The sequence below is a fragment of the Phyllostomus discolor genome, chromosome 8 (assembly GCF_004126475.2).
Source record: "Phyllostomus discolor isolate MPI-MPIP mPhyDis1 chromosome 8, mPhyDis1.pri.v3, whole genome shotgun sequence".
Lineage (NCBI taxonomy): Eukaryota > Metazoa > Chordata > Mammalia > Chiroptera > Phyllostomidae > Phyllostomus > Phyllostomus discolor.
This window is the reverse complement of record NC_040910.2, coordinates 111,380,392-111,407,823: the sequence shown is the minus strand read 5'-3', so window position 1 is coordinate 111,407,823 and position 27,432 is coordinate 111,380,392. Positions and strand designations below refer to the sequence as shown.

The 27,432-nt window shown below is 55.5% G+C and overlaps 1 protein-coding gene across 1 annotated transcript; it reads left to right on the top strand.

The window, feature by feature from the left end:
* The first annotated feature begins 4,947 nt into the window (after positions 1-4,947).
* PRPSAP1 (phosphoribosyl pyrophosphate synthetase associated protein 1) lies at positions 4,948-25,256 on the top strand. The gene is made up of 10 exons (XM_028519956.2): positions 4,948-5,117; positions 8,114-8,166; positions 9,204-9,270; positions 15,265-15,437; positions 16,755-16,870; positions 17,275-17,330; positions 17,922-18,067; positions 23,502-23,572; positions 24,275-24,421; positions 24,884-25,256. The coding sequence occupies exons 1-10, from the start codon at positions 4,948-4,950 to the stop codon at positions 25,040-25,042; spliced, it is 1,158 nt and encodes a 385-aa protein (XP_028375757.1). The 3' UTR covers positions 25,043-25,256.
* Positions 25,257-27,432: the final 2,176 nt, after the last annotated feature.

The window sequence follows — 27,432 nt, the reverse complement described above, 5'->3', positions numbered from 1 at the left end:
TCTGGCCTTGCATGCCTCCCCCGCCCCAGTCCGCTGTCAGGAGGTGGAGGGGGGGGGCGTGCCTGGAGTCAGGGACTTCCTGCCCCTGCGCTGCTGCTGGGAGTCCGCAGCCATGTTTCCCCCCTGCCACCCACGAGGGGCCCTCAAGGGTCCTTCTCGCTGGAGGAGGAGAAAGGACCAGCTGCTTCCTGTCCGCCCCCTGGTCTCCTGAAGGTCACCCTGGCCATGGGGACACGTGGTTCCATGTCCCAGTGTCCCTTCACTCCCTGAAGCAGCCTCTTCGTGCCTCTCAGAGATGCCAGCACCAGCAGGGCCCTCTCCCCCGCCCCAGATGTCTGAGCCCCGGCACCAGGGGACTGCTCGGGCTTCTGGGGTCCTATAATCCAGCCTCTCCTCTCTCTCCCCAGCCCCGCCGCCGTGGGGGTGGGGTAGTTGCTTCCAGCAGTTACCCTCTCTGCCCTCCAGTGGCTGCTTTCTGTCTTCTCTGTCCTGCATTACCCATTTAACCATTCTCAATACCAGCTGTGCCTCAGCTGGTGGTAGCTCAGTGGGTTGAGCGTGGGCCTGCAAACTAAAGGGTCGTCGGTTCAATTCCCAGTCTAGGGCACATGCCTGGGTTGCGGGCCAGGTCCCCGGTAGGGGGCACTCAAGAGGCAACCATACATCGATGTTTTCTCTTCCTCTATTTCTCCTTCCCTTCCCCTCTCTCTAACAATAAATACATAAAATATTTAAAAAAACATATCAAGTTGTACCTTGACTGGCGTAGCTCAGTGGATTGAGCGCAGGCTGTGAACCAAAGTGTCGCAGGTTCAATTCCCAGTCAGAGCACATGCCTGGGTTGCAGGCCATGACCCCCAGCAACCGCACATTGATGTTTCTCTCTCTCTCTCTTTCTCCCTCCCTTCCCTCTCTAAAAATAAATAAATAAAATCTTTTTAAAAATCTTTAAAAAAACTAGTTAAAAATATATCAAGTTGTTACAATAATGAACGTGGTTTGTTTTCCTGATTGTCCGAACTGACAGATAGGTATATATGAACACTCCCCCCTCGTGTGCCAGACCCCGTTCAAACCCCTCGGCATGTGCTAACTCTCGTCACCCCCCAAACCCTTCTGGCTAGCAGTTACTATTACGCCCGCCGCACGGGGGAGCACACCCAGGCAAAGGAAGACAGAGTGTTTGCCCAAGGCCGCACGGCCGTTAGGAGCTGGCTCCCGAGACTGCACTTGGATCTGAGCCCCGCGGGGCCGAGGCACGTCCCTGAAGCGGTACGTGACCACGGTTCTTGGGTCTACAGATGGACCGTAGCTCTTGTCGGACACTTGAATTGTTCGGGAGGGGGGCGGGGTTTAGCTGTGATAGGGCCTGGATCCCCTTGAACTTGACAAACTTGCCCCGCTTGAGCCAGGAACCTTGTGACTTTCCGAATGATTGGGTCCACGACTTGTTCCGACCTGCCTCCTTAGTGAGTGTCTGCCTCCTCCCTTCCGAGCCCCGCCTGCCCCGGCCTTGCCCTTCCCTCCACGGTTGCCTTCCCCTGAGCCTGTCTCGCAAGTGGCGCCAGAAACCAGGTGACATGGGAAGGAGGCGGGGCTTCTGCGGAAGCTCTAGAAGGCACTACTCGGCTTCTAGGTGAACCAGGGTCTTTGACGGCGTGTCAGTATTTGGGACGCCCTGAAATGCTTCCCACGAGGGCGGCTGCAAACCCCACGACGGGGGAGGCTCCGTCCCGCGCGGGCCCGTGCAGCGCGGCCCCATTTCGGAGTTTCCAGCGGCCACCACAGCTGCTGCCCTCTGTCGCCGTCCTTGCTGACGCTGGGAAGGGTCACTCCCAGCACACTTGGCTCTGCCTGCCCAGCATTTTGCTCTTGCCCCAGCATGGTTTCTGGCGTCCTATCGAGAGAATCAACTTAGAGATCCAAGTTGGTATTATTTTTAGAAATAAAGACGTTCCATCTCAGCTTGCCTCGGCCTGTTCAGGAAGGCAAGCAGGGAAGGGCCCGGTATTTCTCCAAAGTTCGAGCTGGAGTAGCGCAGAGCGGAGGCAAAACTCCTGACTCACGGCCCGAAATGTTCATCTTTGTTGCAAAGACTGACCTTGCCTTGCAGATAATGCAGCTCTCGAGGACAGGGCCGGGAGGCCCCGCACACTGGCCCCTTTGTCTCGCCCTGCCCTCCCTCGGTCGGGGCCTCGTGCCAGACCTGAGTCTGCGCCACCCCTTGTCTTCTGTGAAGCAGCGAGATCGGGTTTCCGCCATTCATGCCGAACCTGCAGCCCCGCTACCGACGGGGTCGTTTTTGTTTTAAACCTTGAGAACTGAAATTGGGTTGAATGTGGAAAGATGGCACCTTGTCCTGGGCAGAGCTGTTCTTGTAAGAAATGTCCCTCGGATCTGGAGTCTCCAGGGTCAGCCTGGTCTACAGAGAAACATCACAAAGAAAAATAACCCCGACCAGATGGGGTCCAGTGATGTCTCCCTTCAGACTTCACAAAGGACCTTCTTTAGGAGATGAGGGCAGGCCTTTCTCTCCTTGCTGCAGACCCCGTGGTGGGCAGGGCTCTCCAGAGAACCAGGACCAACAGGGTATGGATGCGGAGCGAGTGCCGGACAACTAAGAGGGAAAAAAAACCCCTCCACAATCACGGACAAGCGGATTGAACATAATTAAGACGACAGGCGATTTCACTAGACAAACTGGATCTGACCAACGTATGCAGACCATGCGCCCCACCCCCAGCAGAACACACACACTTCCCAGGTACTTGGCGGGCGCTGGCCACCACAGAACACAGGCTGGGCCGCCAGGCGTGTCTCGGCAAGTTCCCGGGGATCAAATTCACCCAGAGCATGTTCTCTCACCCAGTGGAATTAAACGAGAAATTAATAATAAAACACGCGAGTCCTGGCTGATATGGCTCAGTGGTTAGTGCCAGCCTGCAAATCAAAGAAAGGGTCACCAGTTCAATTCCTGTCAGGGCACATGCCTGGATTGCAGGCCAGGTCTCCAGTAGGGGGCGCACAAGAGGCAACTACACATAGATGTGTCTCTCTTTTTCTTTCTCCCGTCCCCCTCTCTAAAAATAAATAAAATCTTTTTTAAATTCTAAAAAAAAATTATAGAACACTAGGAATTTCCCAAAGTTTAGAAATCAAGCCACACATGTCTAAAAACTCACATACACACACACAAAGAAGAAATCACGGTGAAAATTACAAAGATTCTCAGCTACAAAAAAAACCTAAACCCACAAAAAAACACAAAAAATAGCTGTGCCATTTTTGGCAAATGGCAAAGCGTTCAGAAAGGCCACACACCCAGCGTCTGTGCCCTGAGGCAGAAAAGCAGGGGATGGGGATGGAGACCTCGGCTAGATCAGGCTAAGAGTTGGGCTTGGAGGTGGTGGAAAGCTCTGGAGGCTCTTAAACAGGGGGCCTAAGGGGTGGATGTGAAGGGTGGGCGAGAGCTGTTGGAGGGGAGGGTGGGTGGAATGAGGAAGCAGTGAGACCACTTTGGAGACCACTGCCCCGCAGGGCCCTGGCCAGGTAGCTCAGTTGGTTAAGAGAATCATCCCAATACGCCAAGGCTGATGGTTCGATCCCTGGTCACGTGTATATAAGAAACAGTGCATCAATGCATGCATCAATAAGTGGAAGAACAAATCAGTATGTGCATAAATGTAGCAAGGAAAGGGAAGAAGAGTAAGGGATGACCCCTGGGGTTGATTGACTGGGAACCTCATGGTTATATTCACTTACAGAGGGCATAGAGGAGCAAGTGCAGCTTAGGGACAATTGGGAAAATGAAGACTTCCTCCCCAATCCTGGGACAGGTGATAACTAGTGACTCAGATGGTTCCGTTCTCTTCACTTTCGTCTTGGGCCTTATTCAACAAGTTACCGATTGTGTGTCTCTGGAACGCATAACATTGCCCTAGGCAATGAAACAGGAAGCACTAAGTAACGCACGATCTTGCCCCTAAAAGGGCTTACATCCTAGTTGAGAAGGCAGGTATTCACAAAGGTGAATACAAATACAAACAACTGCACATAGCGTGGTCCAGCGGGCGCCGTGGGTGGCAGGGGAGGGTTTGCCGTGATGGAGGTGATCTAGAAAGACTTCGCGGGGCAGGTGATTTGTGAGTGGCTCTTTGAGGGACGGAGCATGTGGAAGAAAAGGAAGGAAGACATGATTAAAAGCAAAGCGAAGAGCGTCCGGAGCGCCTTTGACTCCTGCAGGTCACGTCGCCTCACATGCACTTATAAGGTTGGATTGTGGGGAGTAACGTTCGGGCTCAGGAGTACGCCACCTTTGGGGGATTTCAGTACTGCAGGCAACCTGCTCGGGAAAAACCCCGCCCTCCAGTTTCAAAGCCATCCCAGCTGAACGCATGCGCATAGGGTTGTCTTACCATAGAGGTGCAGAGCTAGATCGTCGTTTTCCCCGGAGGCGGACATTTTGGGTCCTGGCAGAAAATTTAGAAAGGGCTGGGACCGCTACCAAGTCAGGCTACGCAGCCCAAGAACGTGAAACGGAAGAGCTCCTGTTGGACGACAAAATTGGAGTGGCGGAGAGACTTCGCGATGCTTCCTCAGGAAGAACACGCTGTTAGAGTTGTCCCTCGCCTTGCCCTCATCTGAGATGGCGGCTCTGCGGACGCTCTAGCTGGCCCTCTCGGATTTCCCGGATCCCCAGAAGGGGCGGGGGCCTCGTCACAGGCTCTGTGGAGGCTACGGCGGCGGTTGCAGCCAACTCTGGTTCCGCCTCACTTCGCCGTAGCTTTTGGCACCAGGAGGGCGAGGGTTCCGGACGTCTCTTCTTCTGGGCAGAGCCTCTCGGCGCCTCCCCCGGCCGGACCCCTCGGCCTCGCGGGCGCCTCAGTCGGAACCACTCCCGGCTGCAGCCCCTCGCGGGCCGGCGGTAACCGCGCCTCGGGCCGGACGATGCCCAAGAAGCTGTTGCTGCTGCCCCCGCTGTCCGTGTCCTCAGCCTTCCGCGCCCCGCGAGTCACCCTCGCCGCACGCCAGGCCATGAACGCCGCCCGCACCGGCTACCGAGTGTTCTCGGCCAACTCCACGGCCGCTTGCACCGAGCTGGCCAAGCGCATCACCGAGTAAGAGTGGGGGCGGGGGCCAGGGACGCCCCGAGGGACCCCGGCCCGGAGGTCGTCCGTGCTCCGCTTCCCCTCCATGCCCCCCAGTAGGCGGGGGGATGATTTGGCCCATCGCCTTGTCCCCAGGAGAGGGGGTCGCAGAACGCTGCCATTTTGGAGGTGGGCGAAGGCGTCCCGCACCCCCCCCCCCGCCAGTTCTGCAGACTTTTAATAATTTAACACAGTGCACCCCGGGTGCTAGGACCACTCGCCCTGTGTCACCCCACTCCCGCTGCGCGGGACGGTGGCGAGGATCCTTGAGACCCCAGCAGGGAGCGCCTTGGAGAGGGGCCGTGAGCGGGCTCCCTTTCCCACGGCTGGAGTTGACCCAGGAATCTGGCCCTCGCCGTTCTCAGGCCCCCTCCCTGAGCCCGGGGTCAGGAGGCAGCTCCCTCGCGGAGCACGGATGGGGCGGGTGCGCTAGGTGGGCGGCGGGCGGCGGCGCCCCAGGCGCACGGGGCAGCGACCTCGGTGCGGGGAGCGCCCGGAGAGCACGGCAGCCGCCGGCCCGCGGGGCTGTCGGAGCTGGTGCTGGCAGCGGTGGGTCGCACCTAGTTTCCAAGTCAGCTTGAGGTCGCAGCAGCCGTCTGAAGTCATGCCTTTTCCTTTCCGTGTCTGTGTGACCCCAGGACGCCCGTGGTCTCCAGGGGCCTGGCGACAGCTCCGAGACGCCCCCCCTGGGCTTGCCACTTAGCAGCTCCGTGACGCTGGGCGAGGGACGTGGTGGTTCAGAACCGCATTTGTAAAACAGTGGTGATTCTACTAGGCAAGAATATTGGGAGCAGCGACGAAAGCATGCCCACCGAGTATATCGCGGGGCAGAGACCCCCCCCCCCCCCGGCCCGTGCACGGCGCGCGCTGCACGGCCGCTGCTCTGCCGGCCTCGCCGGGAGGAGAGTCCCGGAGCCCCCGGAACAAACCTGTGGCCGGTGGGAGGCGTAGGGCGCCTCGCTTGTATTTTCACACTTAAAGTTGGTTTCGCATTTTAAATAATTTTACATTAGCGTCCCTCTGAGTTTTTCCGGAGTAGATGGATAAAGGCATGGCTATATTTTTAAATGCTAGACGGGAATGTAGAAGAAAGGGAAAACTTGAGTCTTGTTTTCTCAGTAATGTTTTTCTTTTCAGTTAGAATTTTAAGAGAAAAGAGTAAAAAAAACAAAAAACAGTCCTTTTGCAGTCTGCTGCTAGGTCTGTTTCTAAGCCCGGATTTTTTGTCTGGCTTCTCTGAGGCCAGCTAAAACAGCAGCATTAACTGCAAAGCTCACGTCTGTTTGTTTGGGCAGGTTTATCACATGCTGACCTTGCAGAGATAAAGCAGGAAGGGGGACACAGGGAAAACCTCGCTGGCATTTTGCTCTTTGATCCCGAAAGGTTTAAGGTTGCTCTGAATAATGAATACCTGTGGTTACTTATCTTATCTGTTTCATATGTTGAATTTCTCAGTAAGATTTTATCTGAAAGAAGGGTTGTCCCACTTAGCAGAGTTTGAAGACCTTAGCCGGGACTGGCCCCTGAGGCTACGACATTCCCACGATTCCGATTCCGTTCAGATCTCAGTGTCAGGCAGGGATTTGCAAACTTTGTTTTATGATGCACTTTTATTTTTTAATTGAACTTACCGGGGTGGCATTTGTTAGTGAAATTACGTAGGTTGCAGGTGTGCCAGTATAACACATTAGCCATGTGCTGCACCACGTGTTCACCCCCATGATGACGTGCTAGAATCAGTGGAGAAGTTCGGGGCGTCACTCCCAGGCTGTGTGTAAGTGACCCGGGGCGCTGATGAGCCCCCGCACCCTTCATCCAGCTTCCGCGCTGTGTTGCTCTTGTTTCCTCTGCTCCACCTGCCCCTCGCCTCTGTGGCTGCAGTATTTAATGTAAGATAATACAGGACAAAGGTTACCACTTCAGTCACTTTAAAGGTACATTTCAGCGGCATTAACTGCCTTCTGAGTGCTGTGCAGCCACCCCGCCGTCCGTCTGCAGAGCTCCTCGTCATCCCAAACCGCACCTCTGTGCCCACGAGGCACTGACCTCCCCGGCCCCTGGTCCCCTCCCCCGCACTTTCTGCGTCCGTGAACTCGGCTGCTCTGGGTCCCGCCTGCAGAGCGTCATGCGGTGTCGGCCTTTCTGTGTCTGGCTTGTCTTATAAGACTTTCTTCAAGATCCATCCATGTGGGAAATGGAGACAACTGTACTGGGACAACAATAAGAAAATGTGAAAAAAAGTCTTACGTAAACCAAAAAAAAAACCCCACAAAAAAAGATTCATCCCTGTTGTAGCCTGTAACAGAATTTCATTCCTTTTTAAGGCTGGATAATATTCCATTGCACACTTCGCTGGAGTGTTTTTAAACAGATTCCAACCTTACATCATGTCGTTCACTCATGAGATGGTCATACCAACCGATAAGAACTAAAACAACAACAGAAAATACAGCACCACCAATTTCTTAGCATCGTGTAGTGTCAGTCTGTATTCCTCTTTTCCCGGTTGTCTCAAAGAGGGCTTCTTACACTTGATTTGTCCAGCTGGGACCCAAGTAAGGTTCACACTGATTCCGGTCAGTGGTACTGAGGTCTCTGTGCTTTTGACAGTTGAGGCATTTGCCTTTGGCTTATGCTTTTGGAATTAATAGCTAGTAACCAAGTACTTGTTTGGGAGTGATTTTCCAAGAAAATCATTCATACAGCAGTGATCTAGACATTAAACTTTGGCTGTGGGCTCGTCCCAGTAAACATCACGTCACAAAATGCTGAGCACTTGAAGCTGCTTGTGGACTGACAACAGATTTCTAGTTCTTAATGGATTAAACTTTGCAAATTGTTTGTTTTTTTTTTTTTTTGAAAGAACGCCAGTCTGGTTATTTTAGTCTTTGTGTTAAATTTATGCGTATGAACTGGAGTTTTTTAAGAAAGAGTGCTCTTAATTGCCTTTTCTTTTCCCCTCATAGGCGTCTTGGTGCTGAGTTGGGGAAGTCTGTGGTATATCAAGAGACCAATGGAGGTAAAGTTAGAATTATTTCTTAAATATCCTTTGCTCTCTAAACTATACCTAATTGGTCGGCGTGCATTTAAAAGGCAAATATTACTCATGTTTAACACAGAAACACTTTTCTCTTTAACATTAGAAGTCATCATTCTATGCTTTCCTTTAAATCTTTACTACTACTACTTTTTTTTTTTTAAGATTCTATTCATTCCTAGACAGAGGGGGAAGGGAGGGAGAAAGAGGGGGAGAAACATCAATGTGTGGTTGCCTCTCGCATGCCCCCTGCTGGGGACCAGGCCCACAACCCAGGAATGTGCCCTGACTGGGATTTGAACCAGCAACCTTTTGGTTTGCAGGCCAGCACTCAGTCCACTGAGCCACACCAGCCAGGGGTAAAGCTTTACTTCTTTGTTCTCCTTAAAGGCTCCTTTCCTCATTTTGGAAATTAAAAAGGAGAACCGTAGAGAAAGTTTCTCTGTGTTGGTAAATACTCCTTGCTTCTCTCTCTCTCGTTAGGTCATCAGATGGCATCAAGAGCCGTCTGGTAGCAGGTAGTGGTGGCCTCCTGAAAGGCCTCTGTGTTTGTCTCGCGGGTTTCCATAGACCCTGGCCGGGGCGGCCGACCTGCTCCCGCTGCCCTGCGGGTTTCTTGGGAACTGTCATTGTGAGGTCTACTGAGAGGTTTTTTTGATGGACTGAGTGAAGTGCTGGCTGGTGTAGACTCATCTTGACTCCCTTCAGATGCTGCCTGGTTTTTTTCTTTTTTTAGTATTTTGTTTTTTACTTTTAAAGGGAGGGAGAAGGAGAGGGAGAAAAACCTTGATGTGGAGGAGAGACATTGATTGACTGCCTCTCACACGTGCCCCAACGGACCAGGGACTGAACCCGCAGCCCAGGCCTGTGCCCTGACTGGAAATCAAACCAGTGACCTTGAGCTTTGTGGGGCGACAGCCAGCCATCTGAGCCACACCAGTCAGGGCAGAAGCTGCCTGATTATTGATTGCATCACGAAGTGCTTTTCTTAAAGGTACAGGTCATTTTTTATTTTTCAGAAACAAGAGTTGAAATAAAAGAATCTGTTCGTGGCCAAGATATTTTCATTATACAGACCATACCCAGGTAAGGGTTAGCAGTACTTTGGTGTAATACATTTTCACTTCACACAAAATTATAAATGTGTTTACATGTTTAGCGGTTTCCCTGAGTTCTGGGAGCCACTCCAGGAAACCCGTAACCCCAGGAGGGGTGACGGGAACCTCTGGTTCATAGTGGGTCCACCATAGCCACGGCCATCGGGGGGGCCCGGTTGTCACCCGAAGTGGGGAAGGGGAAGGGGTGCCGTCTGGAGGGACAGTGCAGCCTGGGGGGGGGGGCGGATGCTGTTCTCCAAGGAGGTCTCGTCAGAGCGGAGTGGAACTTGAGGACACCCAGCTGGTGTCCGGAGGTCCGGAGAACGCCTCGACGTGGGGGGAGCCCGCGCGCAGGTGGTGGCGGAGGCCTCAGTGTCCCGGACGCACGGCCTCCTCCGGGGAAGCCGTCCGACGGGGGCTGAGGGCCGTCAGGTCGCGGGGCGAGTTGTTTGGTCCCCCGTGCAACAGAGCTCCCTGCAGTGACAGCTGGTGGTTACCACGTGCTGTACCTCGGGTCCTTTTTTCTGGTTATAGACGCAGCGTTCATCACTAGCAATACAGGCGTTGTGGAAACCTGTATCGGAAAGTAAAAGTCCCCAGCCCTCGTCCACTCCTGTCTTCTGAGATAACCACTTCAGATAGCTGTCTGTTCCTCCGTGTTTTATGTGTGTACACTCATCTAGGCTCAAAACCAAAATGCAAGGAATTGTAATTTATCTGGATGGTTCAAGTTTCAGAGTATATAAAGACACGCCCCTGTGCCCTTTGACCCTAGCCACTCATCCCCCACCTGGGTGGCAATTGCTATCCATTTCTTGGGTGTCCTTTCAGAGCTGTGCATACCCAAGCAATTGCTCCAAAATTTTTTAAATTTATACATAAAAGTAGTCTAGTATACTCTGTGCTGAACTTTAAAAAATAAAACAGTGTGCTGTATTAGCACATAAAGAGCTGCCTTGTCCTTTAAAAATTTGTATTTTGACACAATCACAAACTTTCAAAAAACTTGCCGGTGTGGTGCAGCCATCTGAGAGCAGCTGCCAGCCTGAGGCACCACACCCCCGCCCCCAGACGCTTCAGTGCGCAGTCCCACGGCCAGGGACTCCCCTGCTGCCGCCCCGCACAGCCCTCGGGGCGGGTGCCCCCACTCCTCTGGGACTGCTGTCCGGCCCTCAGACTGAGGTCACAGGTGGGGTTTTTAAAAAATATATTTTATTTACTTATTTTTAGGGAGAGGGAGGGAGGGAGGGAAGCATCAGTTGGCTGCCTCTTGTATGCACCCCCACTGGGGACCCGGCCCGCAGCCCAGGCGCGAGCCCTGACCGGGGACCGAGCTGGTGGCCCTTTGCCTGGCGGGACGACGCCCAGCCCACGGAGCCACAGCAGCCGGCAGGCCCCGTGCACGTCTGTCTGCGCCCCACGCGCTCTCCGCAGCGCCGGGAGCCGGGAGCACGGGGTGGTCGTGCCTCTGTAGTCCTCCTCAGCCTTGGCTCGACTTTCAGACTTGGACACTTTAGCCCGCCGGTCGAACACTACTCAGTTCAGGCGTGTCAGATCTTTATTGTGTTCACCTAAAACAGAAAGGCCGGAGTGAGAGGCAGCCGGCGTTGACCTGGGGTCCGAGAGAAGAGCCGCCTGGGAAGCACCGGCCCGGGCCTGGGAAGCACCGGCCCCGGGCGGAAACCCGGGCGGTGCTCTGACTGGGGGCTGCGGGCAGCGTGTCTGTGGGACAGGGAGGGGTGGGCACAGGAAGAGAAGGAAGGGGTTTCTGTTGGTGTGAGTAAGTCAAGGACGGAATTTCGACAGGTGTGCGTGAGCGGAGTTGGTTTTTAGCTGTACGTGGTGGTGCTGACTCTAACGAACGTTCTTCATGCTGTCTGCTGCGTGGCAGCGGTGCGGGCGGTGGTTCTCGGCCCCTCCCTGCCAGGCTCCATCACAGCCTACTGCGCAGCCCACCCCGGCCGCGTGTCGCTCAGACAGCTCGGGGCGCGTCCCCCAGAACCGCCTTCGGGACTGGCGGCGTATTTCTTTCGGCCGGTCCAGCAGCGGGAGACTTGTGCTTGCTGGGGATGGACTAGGGTTTGGAAAGAGCAAACAGCCATGCTGAGTGTGACGAGGGCGAGTCATTGAAATGTCTGTTTCTGCACCCCCTCCCACCCACTGTGGGTGGGGGTGCTCTTCCCCCCAGTGCCAGGTGGTTCTCTGACACACCCAGCTCAGTTTGGACGCTGTCTGCCTGGAGACAGCATCGGATCCCACAGGTTAGGGCTCCACCCTAGCAGACCCCCCCAAACAGAGATCACAAGTCCAGGTGGCCACCTCGCTTCTGACCCTCCAACTCAGTGACTGACTGGCCAGAGGTTCCAGCGACCCCCGCTTTGGTTCCGTTCATTTGTCAGAGGGTTTCACAGTAATAACGCAGCGACAGCCCAGTGGAAGGGATGCACAGGACTAGGTGTGTGGGAGAGGGGCCGGAGCCTCCGCACCCTCCGAGGGCGCCCCTCGCCCCACCTCTCGGTGTTTCTCCAGCCCCAGCCTCCCCACACTCCCTCCAGCCCCCCGTGGGTTTTCACGGGAGCTTCTCATTACAGAGGCACAGTTGATCAGGTCGGCCTGTGCCGATTTTCGAGTCCACTCCCGGGAGGCCGGGTGGGTGGGGTTGAAGGTTCCAGCCTCTCATCACACTTGGTTTATCTTCACGGCCACCAGCCCCCTGCCGGCAGGCACAGTCCAAAGTCGCCTCGCTAACGTACAGAAGCATCTTTACTGTTCCCACTGCTTAGGAAGTCCCCGTGGCTTGGGGATTCTCTGCCAGAACTGGGAAGACCAGACATGTGTTTCTTGCTGTAAATCACAGTGTCCTCGTGGTGTGGTACTGGGGTTTTAAGTAAAGGAGATAGGAAGCTTACAAAGTAGCTTTTCAAGGACGGCTTTTATGTTTATGTTACTTGCTAAAAGAACAAAAAGAACATTGACCGCTTTTTTTTTTTAGATTTTTTTAAAATTTATTTTTAGACAATGGAAGGGAGGGAGAAAGAGAGGGAGAGAAACATCAGTGGGTGGTTGCCTCTCACATTGCCCCCACTGGGGACCTGGCCCACAACCCAGGCATGTGCCCGGACTGGGAATCGAACTGGCAACCCTTTGGTTCACAGCCCGAGCTCAATCCACTGAGCCACACCAGCCAGAGCCATTGACCGCTTCTTTGCTGCAGATGGTTCATTGTGGGAGGTGGGGCGGGGTGAGCCCCAGCCCATCGGTGGGTCTCAGTGCTGCCTGTGGGGCTGGTCGGGGGGCCGTCCCGGGCAGTCCCACTGACGTGCGTGAGCTGTGTCTGTTTCCTCGCCTCTCACTCCTTTTCGCCCATCAAAGGGGCCAAGTTTAATATAGGATCTCGTTCTCTTACAGAAAGGAAAAACGTTTAACTGGTAAGCATTAAGAGTGTCCTACCTAGATACAAAGACTACAAGAATTAGCCCAGATGCACTTGGACCAGTCCTAGGGAACAGATAAAGCAGGGCCGCCGGCCAGGTTTCCTCCCCCCGCCGGCGCGCAGCGGAAGGGCCTGGGGTCCCGTTTGTGCAGCGCCCCTCCGTGAGTGGGGAGGCCAGTGTGACGGGGGCCCTGTGGTGGAGTCCAGTGAGGGGTGGGGCGTGCAAGCCTTCCTTAGCCCCGGGCTGCAGGGTGCTGCTGACCGCTTGGCGCAGGTGTTCAGGGAGAGGAGCGAGAGGGGACTGGGAACCTGGGGCCAGATTAGTGACTAATGGAAGGAGAGGGCCTCTGAAATCAGGGCGCCTCCAGAGGCGGTCTTTCCGTGGCGTCACCCTCCTGCTGCCCGGGCCGCCCTCGTGCTGTGCTCTCCTAGCCCCCTTGTGCCGCGACTGCGTGTCGTACGTGCCGGCACAAAGCCAGCCAACACCCACTGCCTGCACAGGGGGGCTTCCGGGACCGGTGGCGTCAGCTCCAGCCCCGAACGCGGTGTTGGCACTGGGGTCTGGGAAGAAACCAAGTCCAGGGAGCTTTTCCAGGGCTGCACAGCCTCCCATGGCGGGGGCTGAGAAAGCGCCGAGGGCACCTCCGACGCCAATGGGCAGTCTGTGTGGACCGGGGCTCGTGCCGCGGTGTAAGTGATGTCTGGCGCTCAGTCTGGGTGTGGAGTTACTTCTTACTGCCCTGCGCACGCTGTGCAGGCTTCCGGCCAAACGCTCAGAACCCACGGGGCGTCCTTTTAGGTGGCCTGATGCGGGACGGGGAGGGCAGGGGGGAGTGCACAAGTGTTTGGTGAGGGGACTTCTCACATGAGTCAGCTGCATTCCTTCCCGGGACAAATGACTACCCCCGGAGTGACCCAGTGTGGTCTCTGGCGTTCCCCCAGGCTGTGGCCGGCCTTGGGGGCCACTTGGTCCCACCCCCGCCTGCTGCAGTGCCCGGCCCAGGTCGCTCGGTAGGTATTTGTTGAATGGATGGATGACCTGGTTACAGGGAAAGGTTGCATGTCCTCCGACCGTATTTTGCCTGACTTGGGACGTTACTGCTTTGGGAGCGTGATGGACAGCGAGAGGGCGCCTGCGGTACTGAGTCGTGAGTCCCGAGCAGCAGGTCAGCTGGGCAGTCGCCCCAGGCCCGTGAGGGCCTTCGGGAAGGGTTTTGAGCCAGCCCCCCACCCCCATTGTTCTTGTGCATCCGGGTGGCCGCCTTTGAGATGCCGAAGTAAAACCTGGTCAGCCCTCTAACCTGGCCCCAGCCTGCTTTCCTCCCACCCCCTGGAGTCTCCCTCACTTCCCTCCTTAATGTCAAATGCATGAAAGAAGCGGCAGTATTATCCTCCAGAACATTTGAAATCTCGCTGCCGGCAGTTGTCGCTGGATTGGCTCAAGTCAACTTACAGAAACTCCCCACAGGCGTGGGCGTCGCTCACGCCGACAGCGCGAGGCGGAGGGTGCCCTGCTTGTTTCCGAGGGAGGATGGCGCCGGAGAGGCTCTCTGTGTGGGAGGGGGGCCGGGGGTGCGCGCCTGACGCAGAAGGGGGGCGTCTTCTCGGAGGACAGAGCCCACCTTAGGCTCGGTCAGCTTTGCAAGGGGTAGCGATCCTTACTCCCTGACATTGGAAATGGCCTCGTCTCTGGACGTCTTTCAGATCCATGTTTCCTTCCGTGTTCACCTGGGTGACCTTTGCTAGGAATCGGTGTAGCCAAAGGAGAGAAGGGATGGGGAAGTTCAAGGTCTAAGACCTTCCCATTGGCAACCCTACCCTTCACCCCTCAAAGAAGAAAGATACCAAACCCTTTCCGGTAATCTTCCTTATCGTCCCTCCTCAATTTCAAATGCATAAAAGAAGTTGTAAGCCTCACTTTTTAAAAAGATTTTATTTATTTATTTTTAGAGAAAGGGAAAGAAAGGAAGAGAAACATGAATGTGTGGTTGCCTCTCACGCGCCCCCTACTGGGGACCCAGGCATGTGCCCTGACTGGGAATCAAACCAGCAACCTTTTGGTTCTCAGGCTGGCACTCAAACCACTGAGCCACACCAGCCAGGGCATGTAAACCTCACTCAATTTTGATGAACGGCGAAAGAGAAGGGCAGGTGGGCTCCCCTGGGCATCCACAGGGGACAAGGGGCCGGCCTACTGGCCTGCGTCCAGACCCCTGGGGTGGGGCTGCAGGTGCTGGCTGACTCTGGCCGCCAGCAGGTGATGTCTGCTTCACACGCCACTGTGCTAACCTGAACGCTCAGGCAAAGGTGACAGTGGGTAACTGAGCTGAGGGTTTAAGGAACCACGGGTGAAAACCGGCGTTTACATAGCTCACAAGGAGTTAACCCGCTTCCCCCACACCCCTGAGGGCCGCCATAAGGCGGTGTGGTGACGAAAGGCCTCCGGCCCCCGTCCGACCTGGGCAGCCCCCGCGAGAAGGCGGCAGTCGAGCCCTTCTCTGGGGGCTGGTGGGCGACGCTGACCGCAGCCCGCGCACTTCCCCCGTCCAGGGACGTGAACACGGCGGTGATGGAGTTGCTGATCATGGCCTACGCGCTGAAGACGGCCTGTGCCAGGAACATCATCGGGGTCATCCCCTACTTCCCCTACAGCAAGCAGAGCAAGATGCGGAAGCGGGGCTCCATCGTGTGCAAGCTGCTGGCGTCCATGCTGGCAAAAGCGGGTGAGTGCGGCCCTCCAGGCTCTGCCCCGCCGAGATGAGCCCACACCCCGTCCGTCTGTCTGTCTGTCTCTGTCTGTCTGCTGGGGGGTGGGGGGCTCTCGTCTCTGAGCCGCCGTTCGCTGGTGGCGTTCTCTCGTTTCCTTCTGCACGGCACCGGCTAGGGGTGCGGGGGCCCGGGCGTAACTTCTCACGTGGCGCTCTTCTCTCCGTCTCGGAGGGACTTTCTCGGCCTCAGTGCTTTCTGCTCCCCTCCGGCCTCGGCCCTCGTCGTCGTCCCGTTCGCTTCCCTCCCGCTCCATCTCCGCGTCGGCCCGTGTCGCCTGGCGGTCCTGGCCGTCCTGGCGGTCCTGGTGGTCCTGGCGGTGGGGTGTGGTCTTTCCAGCTTCGGGTCTAGAGTTAGGTGTTGGCCTTCGCTCACCGCGTCCTGTGTGTGCGCAGACGCTGCGACTGGGTTCTCCTGCGGCTGCTCCTCGGCCCACGCGCTCTCGCGCCTCCCGGCCACCCGTCTGCGGGGCAGCCGCGCTCGCTGCCTCTGTTCTGTGTGTGTGCAGTCGCCACCCGCTCTGTGGCCTGTGGGTCACGTGCAGTAACTCTGCCCGGTTACTGGAGTTACATTTGCCTCATAGTTATTTAAAACTCTAACCCCCCCCCCCAAAAAAAAACAAACCCCAAAACAAAACATCACTGACGTAGTTGCATCCTCAGAAACGTGCACGGTTTTGGTTTAGCCCTGGTGATTGCATCAGTCTGTCTTCGTTGTTTTTCCATGAAGATATTTATTGACCCAGCCTTTCACGACGTGCAGAAATTGCTCCAAACGCTGCCCGCATCTGATCTTCGTGTTACGTGACTTTCTTTTTTCCTCTGTACATTACTTCGCTTTTGCGTTCTTATTCCTTCAGCCTTAGCCACAGGGTTTTAACGTTTCTTCCTGAATTCTTTAATCAAGACCTTACTATATTTTACATCGATTTTTGCGTCAGTATTTATTAATGCCATCCTCATATTTCTGCTTCAACCTGATTTTCTTTCTTGATTTCGAGGCCCAAGCAGGATCGTAGCGGAGGAGAGCACTCTTCCCGGCTTCGGTTCCCTGTCCGTGTGGGAGGCCACAGGCTCCTTTGCGTTAGGTTGGCCGCGTGCTTGAGCTCGTTAAGTTCTGTCGAGGCTGAAGGTGAAGCCTGGAACTGATGGGCTGGGCGACATCGCCCCCAGCCTCGGTCCCTCGTGAGGGAGCAGGAGTCGGGAGCCTGGTCTGTCCCCTGTGGCCGCGACCTTGCAGGGGTGAACTTGTAATTCTTTGTTTTAAAATTTCAGGTTTGACTCACATTATCACTATGGATCTCCATCAGAAGGAAATTCAAGGCTTTTTCAGCTTTCCTGTGGACAACCTCAGAGCCTCCCCTTTCCTGCTTCAGTACATCCAGGAGGAAGTGAGGAGCCGCCAGCACCCCCCCCCCCCCCCCCCCTTGTCCTCAGAACCACCCTGCGCAGTTTCTGTGGCGTCCGACTCTGCCACTGAGGGCACGCCAGAGGTCTAGCCCCTCGGGCTGGGTGCCGAGGCAGCAGGCAGGGCCGCAGCCGGCAGGGCTGCCCGTCTCAGAGACACTGAATCAGGCACCCTCTGCGCATTCGTAGCGATTTGCTTGTGTTTATTCTAAAGTTAAGGTTTTTAGGCACTTTTTTATGTTTTTGATGTAACAGTACTTTTGCAATGTGTGAGTGAAATTCTGGCACGTGTAACTGCTAGTGTAGATAGGCGTTGTAAGAGGAAAAAATCTGATACTAGCATCCAGGCATAATTTTCAGCGTTTTCTTATTTTTCCTTCAATTCTAGATTCCAAACTACAGAAACGCAGTCATTGTGGCTAAGTCTCCTGATGCTGCAAAAAGGTAAAACCATGCAGACACTCACAGCAGTCCCCTGCGGGCAACCCCCCCGAAGTCAGAACGAGCTGTGTGGGGTCCCGGGCCTGGCATCCCTGGGGAGCTTTGTGGGGTCCTGGGCCTGGCATCCTTGGGGCGGCTCACGGGCCGCGCTTTCCTTGGGCCCTCGTCCTGCCCTGCACCGCAGCGTCGCCTCGCCTGGTCTCCAGCTGCAGGCGGCCGTCTGAGCCGCTCAGTCTCCTGCTGGGAGGGAGCGCTGTTCTCCCCTCGGTGGCTCAGGGCGAGAGAGACAGGAGGGCTGGGAGCCCTTTTCCAGCAGAGTTCCCTCTTCTGAAGCTGGGGGCTAGGGCGCCGGGCGGAGGGTAGCACCGAGATTATCGGCAGTCGGTGCTGGTGCTCGCCCGCGTCTCCGCTCTGCGCCGCCGGAGTCGTTGACGCGCTGGCCACGCCCCACGGTCCGTTGTGCGTGAATGACCCCCCTGTGCGCCCCTGAGCGGTCGAAGGGCGTGTCCACTTTGTGATTAGTGAAATGATGGAATGGCGACGCGTGGCTGTTCCTCCCGCGAATCCCACCGTGTCCCTCCGCCTTTCCCGCAGGGCCCAGTCGTACGCCGAGCGGCTCCGCCTGGGCTTGGCTGTCATCCACGGGGAGGCTCAGTGTGCGGAGCTGGACATGGACGACGGCCGCCACTCGCCCCCGATGGTCAAAAACGCCACTGTGCACCCTGGCCTGGAGCTGCCACGTAAGAGTCGCTCTGTTGTTCGCTTCATTTGTGAACGGAAGGGAGTCCCGAGTAACACGAACGGTGTGTGCGGTGTCCAAGCGCCTGCGGGTGCTGTGCCGGTCCCGCCCCCGTGGAAGTTAGGCGGTGGGGTGCGCGTTTGCAGCCTCTGAGGCCAGTTGTCCTTATCTCCTTATCTGGGTAGCACTTAGCATTCGGAGAGTGTGAGGTACTTTTAGCTTTCGTGGAAACGTGTGTGTGCAATGTCGTGAAGTCGTAAGCTGTTACATTTGGGTGATGCCACTGTTGATCGAAAACCAGGCTCTGCTGACCGAGCGGCTGTGCGCACGGGTTAGTAACACAGCTGTTCGACCTAACACCAGCCTTGCAATCAACCTAGCAGGGGAGGCTGTTGATTCCCAAGGAATTTTTGAGTGGCAAAAACCAGCATTCTGTCCCGGAAGATATATTATATACCTTTCAGAGCTTATTTCTTTTAAAAATGCGTCTCTATTTGCCGTGCCTTAGAAACGTACAGACGTCAGCAGGTGGAAAGGCAGGAGAACGGTGGCACCTCACACAGCCTCCTGCCTGACGGGTGAACGTTCTCACTGTTTCTGATTATCAAGGCAGGAAACTAACATTGCTGTAATGCTGTTGTCCACTCTTCAGCCCCCACCCGTGTTTTACTGGTCGTCCAACCAGTGTCCTCCGGAGCAACAGAACAGTTTGTTTCTGGACTAGAGTCCAGTCTGAGATAACACTCAGTTGTCGTTTCTCCTTAGTCTCATTTCAGCTGGAATGGCTTCTTGGTTCTGTGTCTCTTATGACCCTCGATCCTTGATCCTTTTATTTATTTATTTTTAGAGAGGGGGGAGGGAGGGAGAAAGAGAAGGAGAGAAACATCACTGTGTGGTTGCCTCTCACACACTCCCTCCTGGAGACCTGGCCCGCAACCCAGGCATGTGCCCTGACTGGGAATCGAACTGGCAACCCTTTGGTTTGCAGTCCAGCCACACCAGCCAGGGCTGATCCTTGATTTTTAAGGGTACAGGCTAGTTTTTTTGTAGAATATTCCATAATTGGGGCATGTTTGTTTCCTTGTGATTAGGTTGAATCATTTATCACTGTGATGGATGTCAAATGGTGGTTTTTCTGATCCCCCTTTTCCCCTCTGGTTCTCTCATTCGTGTCAGTGTGGATTCTCAGAATCTTGTCTTGTTCAGTGTGTTCTGATCTCATCCATTGCTACTCTTTATTTTAATGCTCAGATTGTCTCCAACGTGGCCAAAGAGAACCTGTAAACTGTCTCCAGTGTTCCTTTGACGTGTGCCCCTGGTCCCCGCGCTGGACTGCCCCTAACCTTGACTCACATTCTTTTGTAAGCGGCTAAATATATTTATAGCATAATTCCAGAAGTAAAATTATTAGGTCAGAGGTGGTTATTTTTTTTTTCAAGATCAAAACTCAAGTTCTGCTTATAAATTCCACTGACATTATATCTTAAAGTAACACTATATAGTGTTGTTTTCTTTACATGTGAACTAGTGGTATCGTTTATTTTTAGTAGTACCCAGAACAACCATAAGCACATTAGTACTTGATAGAATTTGGATCTGATCATCCTTCCCAACAGCATCCAATTAAAACATCAGGATAACTTTCATTCATCAAAGAAAATATTTTATTCAAGTCTCTAAAACAAATCTGAGGAGTTCTCTTTGGTTTGCATGAAAGAAAAAGGGCCAGTTAAAATACGGAAACGACGCTTTCGCTTGCTGGGAGCGGAAATCGGTGTGCACGCTCCGACCACTGACCTGCCCCGCGGGACCCTCTCACGCCTGTGGGAGTCTGCCAGGCCCACCCTGGCTGCTGCCACCGCCACCAGCTGCTGTGTTCCGAGCACGCCGCCCCTTTCCTGCCGACCCCTGTCTTCCCCGCTCACCTCGCACGCCCGGACGCCGGTGCAGCGCGGCGCTGGTGCGCGTCCGCGTGTTGGAGCTGCCGTGGGTCGTTTTTCTGTGCTTCCCTTTTGGAGATCTAGTCAAGAGCACCCTGAAGAATGGTATTTCTTGTAGGTGTAATTGAATCTTCTAAATTAGATGTGCTTCATATTTATTTATTAATGTTTCGGTAGTTTTATAGTCATGGAGATGAAGGCGTCAGGTGTCAGGAAAAGGCCAGAGGAACGCAAATCCTCGCCCTTGGAGCCTTCGCGTCTTTTAGGAGGATGAACCGTGTGTCTTCCTAGAGCCCAGTCCTCCGCAGCAGCCCTGGCGCCCAGGGGTTCGCCAGCGTCTGGAGAGATTTCTGGCTGCCTCAGCCCCGGGGTGGGGGTGCTGTGGTGCTGCTGGCCCTCTGTGAGCATCCTAATGGGCAGCTGTCCGGTCCAGAACGTCGGTGGTGCTGAGGTGGGGAGGCCTTTTCAGAGTGACCGATTAACAGTGAAGCTGGGCAGATGCACCTGTTTGGTGAGGTGGAGTCAGGGCCTCCCCGACGGCCAGGCCGCAGACGGGCCTGCAAGGGTGGGTGTGGGTGGTCCCCGCGCTCTGCTCAGGGTTGCCGCAGTGGTGGTGACTGTTTGACCGCGGAGAGGGCAGGAAGTCACCTGTTCTGGCTGGATTTTCCCGGCTCGGTAGTTTTATGTTGAAGGGCGCCTCTCATCGTGAAGTGAGACGGACATTCACTGCCCTTGAGCGTCTGTAAATGTGAATTTTGACTCGTTTGCATGTAGAATTATGCGCTTGAGAATACTTTCAGTTCCAGCTCTACTGGAGACTTACCTTATTTCTCATCCCTTTTTAATGTCAGTCGGACAGTGAGTTGGACGTTCCGTGAGCTGGCAAGAGACCAAGATTAAAACAGATAAGGAATGAATGTTCCTGTTTTGTTCTTTATTTTAGGAGAAAAGGGTTTGGTTAATTGGGAAAAGAGTGGAAAGTGTGTGTTTGTGTGTGTGTAAGATCTAAGGATGGTTATAAAAACAGCATTATTTTACTTGGAAATGCTAACCTTAAAAGCAAACGATGTTTTTTTCTTCTTTCATAGGAACATTGGAAAATATTCGCTAAATTAACATTTTTACTGCAATAAGTTGATGTAGTTTTAACAGTGATTTCTGGCCACAAGTATATGATACACAATTCATTTATTCTTAAACAGATTGGGTTTTGTTTGATAAAATGAAGGAGAATAGAATCTTAAACATAAGGTAGTGTAAGCATCCTGTATCCCTGACCTTCAAAACGTACGTTACTCACTCTGCCCTGGCTGATGTGGCTCAGTGGATTGAATGCAGTCCTGTGGACGAAAGGGTTATAGGTTCAATTCCCAGTCAGTGCACATGCCTGGGTTGTGGGCCAGGTTCCCAGTAGGGGGCATGCAAGAGGCAACCACACATTGATGTTTCTCTCCCTCTCTTTCTCCCTCCCTTCCCCTCTCTCTAAAAATAAATAAGATCTTTTAAAAAACAAAAAACATACATTACTTTCACTGAAAATTTTAAATTTGGGATTTTTTTTTTCTGGTCAAGCTCTACTGGAAAATTTTTGGCATTTTTTTTTAGCCTGTCAGGTGCTGTTTTTTCTGTTGCCCCTATAGTAAAGTCTGTGTGTTTTAGTAGCCGTCAAGTGATGTGCTCGGTTTTAGGCAGGTAGGAGTGGGGAGTGAGCATGTGGGGAGCAGGGCTTGGTTTTAAAAGCCTTGGTAAACCTCAGCCCTGGTTGTGTCTGTTTCTCATTTTAAGCTGACGGAAGTGCCCTGGCTGGTGTGGCTCAGTGGTTGAGTCCTGGCCTGGGAACTGAAGGGTCACCAGTTCGATTCCCAGTCAGGGTCCATGCCTGGGCTGTGGGCTGGGTCTTCAGTTCCGGGGTGCGTGAGAGGCCACCATCCGATGTTTCTTTTCCTCTCTTTCTCCCTTCCTTCCCCCTCTCTAAAAATAAGTAAATAAAATCTTAAAAACATAATAAAAAAACTTTCCAAAAACATGGAATACTCAGCCCACTCTTCCGAGGTCCTCTTTCTCATCTCGGTTTGCACCCTCCGTTTGCAGGTGTGCCCTCGTTTCCCTTCCCCCTGCCGTGGGCTGTGTGGGCTGTGTGGGCGCTGTGGGCCTTTCCCAGAGGGGTCCGCGGTGAGATAAGGAGCCGCGTCTTGGAGGAGCGAGTGAAGCAGGAAATGCTGGTGCACTCGTGGTCATTGTTTTCGGGCTCCTTGTTTTCAGGAAGCTCTGATCGTGTCCACGGCGCCGTTATCGGGTAATCAGGTTGCATTGTCCCGCTGAGGTCACTCTGGAAGGACGCCAGCGCCGGCTCTCCGCCCGCCCGCGGCCCCGCCCTGTGCGAGTCTCCGCCGAGTGGCGCTGCTTTCCCGCCTCGTCCTCAGAGTCGGACGTGTGTGGTGAGCGGCCGGGCAGGGCCTCGTCCGCGCTCGTGCCCGAGGGCTCTTCCCGGCGGCTCCTTCCCCGCACCCGTGCTGGCGACGACGCACCGCCGGCTGCCGGTCACGCACGGCTCTTGCCGCGCTCGAGAAGCGTGGCTGGTCCCAACTAACTAACAAGGGCTGCGTGCGTGGTGTGCGCTCCGGACACCGAAGACGCGGCGTGAGAGCCACGTGGAGCCTTGTAGCACGTCTGCGTGGTGACCACATATGCAGACACCACATTTGCCGGGTATGACGCACACTGGTCGGCCCACACTTTTGAGAGAAAAATAAGGACGTACGTTACCTTATACACAGGTAGTGCTGGAAATACCGCGTGTCTGTTCTTGTGTTTTGTGACTGTTACATAGAATTTTTTGTGTGACAATATGTTAAAAAATAAATGCTTCTGGCTGGCGTAGCTCAGTGGATTGAGTGTGGGCTGCGAATCAAAGTGTCGCAGGTTCGATTCCCAGTCAGGGCCCATGCCTGGGTTGCAGGCCACGGCCCCCAGCAACCGCACACTTTGATGTTTCTCTTTCTCCCTCCCTTCCCTCTCTAAAAATAAATAATAAAATCTTTAAAAATAAATAAATGAATGCTAAAACTCCTTTATAATACAAAAAAGCAAGTATCTAAATATAAATAAATAACTGAATTAAAAAATTACAACAAAAGATTTTTTTCCTGAAAGTTTGGGCCAAAAATGTGGGCGTGCATTATATACGGGAGCACATTATACACAGAAAAATAACCGTAATATTTGGACCTGTTGGGTAAAGTAAAATCTATTCATTCTCCCAATGTGTTCCTACTTTTTGATGTGGTCACTACAAAATGCACAGTGACACGCGTGTCACCCTCGTTCCTGCGGGGCAGCGTGCTCAGTGTGTCAGCCCCGGGCTCCCTGAGGGGTCTGCTGCCTCTTGTCCGTCTGCCGGGCTTGCCACCACCGCAGAGGGCCAGGCGGCCGGTGGTCCCCTCGACTCCGTGGTGCCCGGCTGACGGGGTGCTGTCTCGGGTTTTGTTTTGCTAGTGATGATGGCCAAGGAGAAGCCGCCCATCACGGTGGTCGGGGACGTCGGCGGGAGCATCGCGATCATAGTGGTACGGCCGCGCGTCTTCCTACCCGGGCAGGGGCCACCCCTCTGGCTCTCGGGCGCCTGTCCTCTCCGCTGCGCGCCCCGTGACCGTGGCAGCTGGAAATGGGCCTGTCCGCCCTTCCTCCCCCAGCCCCGAGGGACAGGCAGAGACTTGACAGAGGCGAACGGGGCCTGTCACAGCCAGCAGGCGTGCAGCGAGCACACAGTGCCCTGCGGAAGTGCAGCCCGAGGGGACCTTGGTCTGGGGGTGGTGGGCCCAGCGCACCGGCCTGCTGGCCGGTCCACCAGCCGCCCCAGCGGGGCTGCACCGTTCTCGCTGACGAGCCCCCGAGCCCCGTTCTCCTGTTTCAACGTGACGGGTGTGCCCGGCCCGGACAGCCTTGCTGGGCCGGAGGGCCGTCCTTCGGAGAGGCTCTCGGTCCTGCTCTGCTCCCGGCGCTTACCTTTCTCTCCGACAAAGCGAGCGGGGCCCCGGCTGTGTAGGTGCAGTCTGGAGCTCAACATGGGAGACGAGCCCGGCCATCGCAAGCTCTGGCCGAAAATGTCACGCGGCTGCAGGGCTTTGTAGCTCTGCCGCCATTGCCAGGGGGCGCGACCCTTGGCCCGCAGGCAGCTGGATCGAGGGCAGCTGGGTCATGGGCAGTTGGGTGCAGAGGAGGGCCAGCGGGTGGGGGCGGCTCCCTCACAGCCACGCTGGTCTCCCCAGGACGACATCATCGACGACGTGGAGAGTTTCGTGGCCGCCGCAGAGATCCTGAAGGAGAGGGGCGCTTACAAGATCTACGTCATGGCCACGCACGGCATCCTGTCTGCGGAGGCCCCCCGCCTCATCGAGGAGTCCTCCATCGACGAGGTCCGTCCGCGCACTGCTGCTCTGCTGGGGGATGGGGGGCATCGGGAGGGGCTCGTCGGCCGCGCAGCCCCTCTGCAGAGTGCCCGCGTGGCCAGTGTGCGTGGGGGAGACGGGTTGGGGAGTGTGTGTCTCTGTGGGGTCTGCCTGGTGTGCCCCAGTGGGACGTGTCTTTTGATGCGACTCAATGCTGCGGCAGCACTGCTCTCAGGACTGGACTTCTTCCCCGACCACACAGGGCTTCTGCGTACGGGTCCCCCCTCACCCCGCCCTGCGGGGGCCCTGGACCACGAAACCTTTCCCTCGAGTACAGTCGGCTAAGTTTAGTTTGTGGAAACTGCACTCGGTGGAGTGAGGTTCGGCGGGGTGGACTTGGGCTGTGGCACTGGGTGTTGGGTAAACTTTCCCGAGTGACCACGCGGGACACGCCAGCAACTGTGTGTTTTCCTTCGCTGCCCTGACCAGGTGGTGGTGACCAACACCGTCCCCCACGAGGTGCAGAAGCTGCAGTGCCCCAAGATAAAGACGGTGGACATCAGCCTGATTCTGTCTGAGGCGATCCGCAGAATCCACAACGGGGAGTCCATGGCGTACCTCTTCCGGAACATCACCGTGGACGACTAGCTGCGCGGCGGCCCTGGCCCCGGAGGCCGCGGAGCTGCGGCGGAGCCTGGGCCGCTGGCTGTGCGCGCCGGCACGGGTCCTTCGGGCTCTTGCGTGCGTCTGGCGCGCAGGAGGCGTGCAGGTGGTCACGAGGGAGACCCGGCTCATGGATCACTGGCCTTAACCATGTGCCCTTGTCCTCCTGCCCCTTAGGGAACAGTCACAGGCACCTTCCTGAACAGAGTCTGAAAACCTTTCAGTGCCGGAGAGGAGTTCCCTGCAGACCAAGTTCTAACTCTGTAATGTCCGCCCGGTGGGCTCGGCCGCAGGGAGGTGCTCGGGGGGCTGGCCTTGCCCAGGGACGCGGAGTGCCCTGGCACCGCCTCCATTCCAGCCGTCCTCCCTGCAGCCGCGCTCACGCGGACTTTCCTGGGGATGGCACAGTCCCTGAGGGACTGCTGCGCCTGCAGCCCTGGGGCCTCGGCGTTCGTGGTGTCACCTCCCCTCCCCCGGCCCCCGCAGGGGCGCCAGGTCAGAGGAGGGCCCCCTCTCTGGGCATCTGCAGGGCTCTTCAGTGCAAGTAAAAGAGTCTGTTGCCGTGCTCACCTCTTCGCACCACTGCGCAGGCGCCCACCGTCGTGCCCCCTGGTGGCTGACTCTGCTCCCGACTCTGCGGGGGGTGCGGGCTGCGCAGTGAAGGGTGGCGGGTGCCTGGCTGGCCCCGGTCCCTGGACATGTCCCTCTGCAGGGCCTACCCCTTCCTAAGCGTTGACGTCGAATAATGTAGTTAGGATCTAAGTTTGCAAAAAAAAAAAAAAAAAAAAAAACCTAATTGTGCCTCTTTAAATTGTAGGCGACACTTGTGTTTGTTGCACTGCCTAGGACTGCACTTGGCCCTCCTGCCCCCGTTTAGGATTATAGAATCAGACTTCTTTCTTACGCCCCAGTTGTCAGGTACAAACTTTCCGTGCCTTCGAGGCAGATCCAGGTCGCGGCTGAATGTCGTCTGGGGAGGAGGGGCGTCTGCCGTGCAGTGGCCTGGAGCTGGTTCCTGAGAAATAATAAAGGACGGTTCGCACACACTGCGCAGTTGCAGCTGTCTTCGGGGAGGTCGCGCTGACACCGTTAGCCCCTTCCGAGGGAGTGCGGTCGTCCCCCGCCTGCAGGCCAGACGCGGAGCACGTGAGCTCTTCCAGTGCACAGGCGGGTTGCCTTTGGTTAACAGGCCGTGGAGGGGCAGTTTGAGCAAAGACGTTAATTATAAAAGGATGAGCAACTCCTTTTATAACTAAAAGGGGGTGCAGGAAGAGCCACGGACGTTCCTAGGGAGCCCCAGTCCCTGTTCGCAGGCCGGGCAGGCTGCTGGTCCTTCCGGGCCTCCGCCCTCAGTGGTGAGAAGGGAGGTTTGGGGCGGAAAGCTCAGGTCTTTCCGACCCCAGTTCCATTTGTGCCCGCAGTGCAGTCCCCGCCATGTCTCCGGAGCCGGAATTTTTCAGGGTGCGTACTCGGCAGAAGCACGTGACGGAGTGCACTTCCTGGGGTTGGAGTGTGCATGCGTTAGAGCGAGAGCCCTGGCCTGCCTGCTGGGACTCCAAGCCTCGGGGGTGTGAAAACGGGGGGCGGGGGGGGGGCCTTCTGGGGGCCGTCGTGCAGGCCATGGCTAGTGGGGTCGCAGGAACCTTGTGGAAAGTCACTGAACTTAGACCTGAGAAAGCCCACGCACCCTCACACCGCAGCCTCCTCTACAGCGGATGCCTGATCCCAAGGCTGGCTTTAACTTGACCTTGGTGGTCTGGCTTCACATTTCATGAGATAAGTGGGGGAGCGCACAGGAGAGGGCCAGGACTTGGCTCCCCTGGAGATACCAACAACCCCCTGAAGGCCGGCGTGCCTGGCCCTGGGGAGCTAAGGGGGAGCTGGTCTGCAGAGGCAGCCTCCTGGAGGTCACCGCCTCGGGCTGGACTCGGTTCCCAGGGAACGCTGGTCTGGGGGGTGGGGGGGGCGCACACACACAGGGTTCCTGCGAGTTACATTTCACCAGCTCAGGCCAAACTGAACATCTGCAGCTGAAAGGAGTTACCGTATTTTTAGGACTGTAAGACGCACCGGACCATAAGACGCACCTACGTTTTAGAGGAGGGAACTAGGGGGGAAATTTTTTCAAGCAAAAAATGTAAAATATTTAATAACCTGTGACTCCTCCCCCCCACTCCACCACTACCGCCCCCCACCCAAAGCGAGCCAGGTAAGCTACATTCAGACTGTAAGATGCAGCTCCTCTTTCCCCCCAAATTTGGGAGGAAAAAAGTGCTTCTTACAGTCGCACGGTACTGTAAGCACCGTGCAACTTACAAATACGGTAATACGGTAAATACGGTATTTGCGTACCGTATTTACCGTATTTGCGTACA

Bases quoted from the DNA above. Each gene is read 5' to 3' on its own strand.
- PRPSAP1 (XM_028519956.2), top strand. From the start codon at position 4,948: ATGCCCAAGAAGCTGTTGCTGCTGCCCCCGCTGTCCGTGTCCTCAGCC. The intron at 9,271-15,264 runs GTAAGGGTTAGC...TCCCCCGTCCAG, and splicing joins ATTATACAGACCATACCCAG to GGACGTGAACACGGCGGTGA. The intron at 15,438-16,754 runs GTGAGTGCGGCC...TTAAAATTTCAG, and splicing joins GTCCATGCTGGCAAAAGCGG to GTTTGACTCACATTATCACT.